The 6,000-nt window shown below is 32.6% G+C and overlaps 1 protein-coding gene across 2 annotated transcripts in view; it reads right to left on the reverse strand.

Annotated features, from left to right (window-relative positions):
- The window catches only part of LOC118744382 (lysophosphatidylserine lipase ABHD12), a 58,867-nt gene extending 56,000 nt beyond the window's left edge, over positions 1-2,867 (reverse strand). Inside the window, exon 1 of one of the 2 annotated variants that reach the window (XM_036477371.1) lies at positions 2,794-2,867. In XM_036477371.1, the coding sequence (XP_036333264.1) occupies positions 2,794-2,852 (59 nt within the window). In that variant the 5' untranslated portion in view covers positions 2,853-2,867. The remainder of the gene's footprint in view (positions 1-2,793) is intronic. The other variant, XM_036477373.1, reaches the window with a different exon arrangement.
- Positions 2,868-6,000: the final 3,133 nt, after the last annotated feature.

Consider the following 6,000-nt stretch of genomic DNA (forward strand, 5'->3'; position numbering starts at 1 on the left):
GAAGGACGACGCGTCCACTGATATCTTTTATGAGCGCTTAGAAGCACTCACGCGCGGTATCTCCGCTACGATATTCAAATCGTGCTTGGCGTATTGAATGGCTGGAAGTTTTTTCAAGAACTCTGCATTGAAGGTAAACTGCTTTCCGCGTACACATTTGTAATGAAAGAACTAGAAACACGCTTCGAACGTGGAGACTAAAGTCCTGCATATAATCAAACCGGTTTTATTAGGCAGCTAAACATTTGGTTGAGAAAAAGGTCACAGGCGCCAACGGGGCTAAGTATCTACAAAGCGCTCAAGTTTGCACTGCACCAATCTACGCCCGTTTTTGCAAAACTTTTGCGTTGATCCGGATTAACTCGGGCTTAATCCGGATCAACTGCAGTTAATTCCCGAGTTAATCCGGATCAACGCTGCTGTCTGTTTATGCTTTTATCGTGTCGTACGGTAGTATACACTCCCCCAAATGGATCAACGCCTGCAAGAATTTGCGTGGCGACCATTTAAATGGTGAAGCTCTTCAACATAAAGCCAAGGACCAAATTTTAAAACTAGGACCAAATAGATATCGAACAATTGTTATTGAAGGTCTCGAGAAAAATTTATTAGAAAACGTTGAAAAAAAAGTCTAACTGAACATTGAAATTGAGGAAGAATTGGATGATGACTTGATCGAGTTTTCTTAAGGAAAATTCGAACGTAAACACTTCTGACGAGCTTCAAGGAGTTCGAAATTCTGGAAATCTCAAAATCTGTATAAACTGTAAAATAAATCGGTGCGCTTCCCTGTGGTCCCTGTGATCATGTAATATTATGCGAATTCTGTCACAATATTTCAGGGATTGCAAATCGCCGTGAATATCAAGTAAATATTCAAAGTATTGTTCGAATGATATTATAATTTATCCTTAGTATATATGTATGTATATGTATGTACATATTTATATAGTTAAAATCATAAAAATGAAACAATTTATTTTTGCTATTTATGGCCTTATAACAATTATACTCAACAATTTTTATTGAGCTTAAATTGTTATAATTATCGGAACGCTCCGCTCGCTCACTGGATGGCGCTCCCCCTCTCTGGCGATCGAACTATTGTGGAAGTTAAGTCATGACATGGAAATTAAGTCTACAATAACTTCCACGGGTCCATGGAAGTTATGTCAGTTACCCGCGTTACTGTCTACAGCCTTTTGTTTGTATGCACAAATACATTTATGTAACCATTCTAAATGAGCGACCCTTTGGATATAGTTAGGCACATCTATCCCCCCAACTTTGCACTTTGGTCTGAATATTTTGGTGCAAACACATACATATGTACATACACACATATGTATGTAGTATGTATACAAATGCATTCTGTTGCACTCAGCCGTTTGCAGCGGAGACTATAATAGCCTTCGGCATTTAGCCCCTCTTGCCGGTTTTACTGTTACAGTTTTTACGAAAAAAAAAATCTTAACGATGACCAGTCTCCTTTTCCGTACTTGGCTAACTTCCATATATCACAAATATGTTTCACGAAAAATATGTTCGGTATATTTTAAAATTTGTATCTGTTTGGTAAACATTTTTATAATTTGTAAATTTCTAATACCTATTTATCAGGAAGTCGGATTCTATCACAGAAATCCAAACCTCTCTTCTTTATAAATTATCAAGATTGAAAATACTATTGAAAAATCGAAAAATTTTTACTTTTAACAGGACCATTCTGGAAACTGTCTTTCAGTGCATCACAGTCTTCCGAAAGACAATTATTTGTCAATTCAGACAACCGTCTCGAAAGCACTTTTCTGTATTTCGGAAGAGTAATTGTAATATCTGCCAACGAGGAGGCCTTAGCGTTATGTTTGTCTTTTAGCATTAAACTAAATTTAAAATTTTTTTTCTTTTTAAAATAATAAACCGTGGCACTCAGAACAGTCTCGAGATTGGCGGATTTTGGTTTTTGCACTTTTTTGAGATCTCAAAAAAAAAACCAAAATTTTCCTAAACTGTTCTACTTTCTTATATTTTAAATTCATATTCGGATTCAGCGGAAAATGATGGTCAATTGACAGATCACATTTTTTATAAACGGAAAATGATGCGAAATGATGGTCAAGTGACAGATCAGATTTTTTTATAAACTAATGTTGTTGGGTTTGGCACAAATATCTTCGTAGTTGCTCTACGTTGATTGACATTGACTACATTTTAGATTTAAGTTTTTCTCGTTAACCTAAGACGCAATCCGAAGTTAATTAAACTCGGATAATATTTGCGATCTCCGCCTCCTAATTCAGAGTACATTGCTGATTTTTCATATTTCTTCATTCCTAAGCAAGTAATTATTCAATAATCAAGCAATAATTCAAACATTTTAGCATCGTTTTAAGAGTTTTGACCAGCGTTTATTGGATTCTCGACCAGATTCCACAACAAAGAAGATGCAAAAGCATTTAAAAAAAAAAATAATAATAATAATAATAATGATAATAAAAAAAAAATTAAACATTGTCTGAAATAACGCCCTCTGTTTTAAACTCGTAAGACGCCTATGCATCGGCAAGCACTTATCACATGTGTGGGTGTATGTATATGGGTTTAAAAAGCATAGGTACAAATGTATGTAAGTCTAATATTGAATTGACAGTAAGGAAAATCAAAGTAAAAAATAACTACATACTTACAAATACCGTATGAATCGTACTTATTTAGAATTGCGTGGGATTATATACAAATTCGTTAATTAAATAGAAAATATAGAAACTGTTAGTGATGTGCACGTGCACTTACCCATTTATTGTATTTAGTAAATCGTATGTTGTACTCGAAAAGTAATTGCAAGCATGCATACATACAAGTATACATTAGACTGCATCACTCCCCATAGAAAATAAAATCGGTACTATTTTTCCATTGGAATTATAAAATATATTTTAAGACGTCCACCAAAATATTTCGGAAAAATATTAAGACTTAAGTGAGCTGGCCCGATTTGAAAATACCTCCAAAAATGGTTTTTTTTTATGAATAAAAATAGTTTCTTAAAGATTTCTTTTGAAAAAATCCCCTCAAATGACAAAACGGCTTAAGCTTAAAATATTTGCATAAAAATATAAAAAAAAAAATTTAAAAAAATTTTAACGGAATCGTAATGATGATGCTGTTTTTAGCATTTTTCAAAGATTGGTATAAGAAAAACTTGAATAACTGAACCTAAACTCTTCCGATTTAGACTTAAGAGGTGTCATTGGAAAGGTATTTTCTCACCCTTTTCATTTATTTGCTAATAAACTTATTCAAAGGATGGAACAGAAAGGTAGGAGAAACGAACCTCATTCAAAGTTGAATTAAGATCTTCGGTATTCGAAAAAAAAGATGGGACACGAATGACGATTTTTTTGGCCAGAAATAAAAACGGTGTGAAAATACCTTTCTACTGAGATCACATAAGTCTAAATCAGAACATTTTTGGTCCATTATTACGATTCCATTGAAAAGATTTTTAAATATTTTTATGCAGATTTTTTAAGCTTATTCCAATTTGTCTTCTGAGGGGACTTTTTAAAAAATGTTCTTTAAGAAACTATTTTTATTCATAAAAAACTTCATTTTTGGAGGTATTTTCAAATCGGTCCAGCTCACTTAGATCTTAACATTTTTACGAAATATTTTGGTGGACGTCTTAAAATATAATAAATTTAGTAATCCCGGCGGAAAAAGCGCAACTTTTTTTGGTGATGCAGTCTAGTATACATATGTGCTTTGTATTATGTACGTCTGGACAACGAGATTTTGAGGCGGTAAGTAGTAGGAAGGCAGTCGAAGAATTTTCAAGCTTTTCTGAAAAAAAAACAAATACCACAAATAAAAATAGTCATTAATTTTGTAGCCAAAAGCAGTAATCGCTTAAGTCAAGAAGCTGATTTCACTATAATACATCATTTTTTTATTTCAAACTACAAGGATTTTTTAATGAAGCTTCCTGTCTGACAGTCACAATGAAAATCTAAAACCAGCCTCTCCAATTAAGCGATTATTGGCTTTGACCACAGAATTATACATGTACTTATGTAGAAATGTGTCGCAGTGCTATAACCAACTATCTACATATTTAGAAATGTATGTACACTAGGGTTATGACTTTTTTGGCCTTATTTAACTTTGTAAAAGGCTGTGGTGCCATGTGATGTTCTTTGCCATATAAGGAGAGCGTAAATACATATACCATATATCTCAGTAACCACTGCTTCATTTTTTTTTATCTTTAAACTTTCTGAACTTTGCAGCGCCGCTTCTCCTTTCGCTCTTTGTACAAGTGAGTCGGAACAATTCGCTAGCTGAGCTGTTTAATACTTATAAGTTATTTCTGAAAATGCAACATATTCTATAACAAAAACCATGTGAATCAGATTTATAAACTTTATAAAAAACCGATAATACCTCAACAAATTTTCATCAAAATGTTAAACTTAAAAATAATTGAACTTTTTTGAGTATGAAGTAGAAGAAAATTCGTAACACCACACCGCCAACAAAAATATATCAAAAATAAAAGCTTGAAAACTTAACGGGATACAAACCTGCCTTTTTTAAGCTTCAAATTTTAATGAAAATCTGTTGAATTATTATAAATTTTAAATAAAGTTTGAAAATCGGATTTACATGATTTTTGTTATAGAATATGCTATATTTTTAGGAAAAATCTATAAATATTAAATAAAAAAGGAAAACTGTTAGGCACATAACGGCTATAAGTACGGTAACCATATTTATGGGAGCCGAATACGGGACAAAAAATAATTTTTTGCAAAAAAACCTACAGATCTCAAAGCCTTCATCAATGATCGTAGATGTATCATGCCTGAAACAGCATCCTTATAGTAACATCACAAATTTGTAGGATATTTTTCTCGAGACTTTTCCCCCAAAATTTTTTTGTTTAAAAAGACTCGTTAAATTTAGTATAACTAAGTGCAATTTTGAAGTCGGTAGGACTTTCCGTAAATTTTTGGCAGTTTTTTTTTTTTTTTGTTGATGGTGTTACGAATTATTTTCATCCAAAATATCCCATTTATCAGGGGATAAAAGTCCTTCCGAAGGTCTTCCTGAGAGTCAAGAGCCCTTCCACTCTACATTCCTTTCTGCTTTCTTTTTGTATTGAAGGGCTTTTATAGGATGTGCTTCAGAAGGCCTTTTGGAGGAGTTCTTTCAAAGTTGCTTCTTTAATTTATAAAAATCATACATGTTTGAAATATTTGCCTACGGTTTATATCAAATATGTGTTATAGCAACTTAAAATGATTATTGCAATTCATTTGTAATGCTAAATAATATAAATTTATGCACTCGCGTAAATTGTAAATGGATAAGCCCTTCTAGAAGGCATACAAGGAAGCACTTTTTTCAGTCCAGCTTGGGTAGGCCTCTTAGAATGGCTTTAGTTAAGAAGGCCTACCTAAATTATCTTCTGGGATGTTCGACTACTTTTTAAAAGAGAAGCAAATGGGCAGCACTTTCCAATTGCACTTTATTATACTAAATTTTAATGGCCTGAAAGCTGCAAACCAATTTTTTTTTTAGATTCTAATTAAAAGGTTTGAAATTTTTGGTGAAACATTGCAGAATTAATTTTTATAGTTTCTCGCACAAAGTTTGAAATTTGGATTGGATTGATAAACATGAAATCTAAAGACAAATAGAATTTCGAGTCTTGATTTATATTTTGGTCACTGTATTTATCCCTCGATTCCAATCACAGGCATTCAGGTTAGAAAATAATAACTGTTTATGGAGAAAATTACGATCATACATATACCAACATCACTTAAAACTGGTTCATGGCATGCCATTTTAATGAGCTGCTAAGGCGTTGAAATATCGAACACCGAATACGGGACAAATACAGGACATTTGCAAGAAATACAGAACATTTGGCGTCCCGCATAATAACAATAATAATAATAATAATAATAATAATAATAATAATAATAATAATAA

Source organism: Rhagoletis pomonella, unplaced genomic scaffold, assembly GCF_013731165.1.
Source record: "Rhagoletis pomonella isolate Grant_MI unplaced genomic scaffold, Rhpom_1.0 Rhpom_scaffold_00008, whole genome shotgun sequence".
NCBI classification, from domain to species: domain Eukaryota; kingdom Metazoa; phylum Arthropoda; class Insecta; order Diptera; family Tephritidae; genus Rhagoletis; species Rhagoletis pomonella.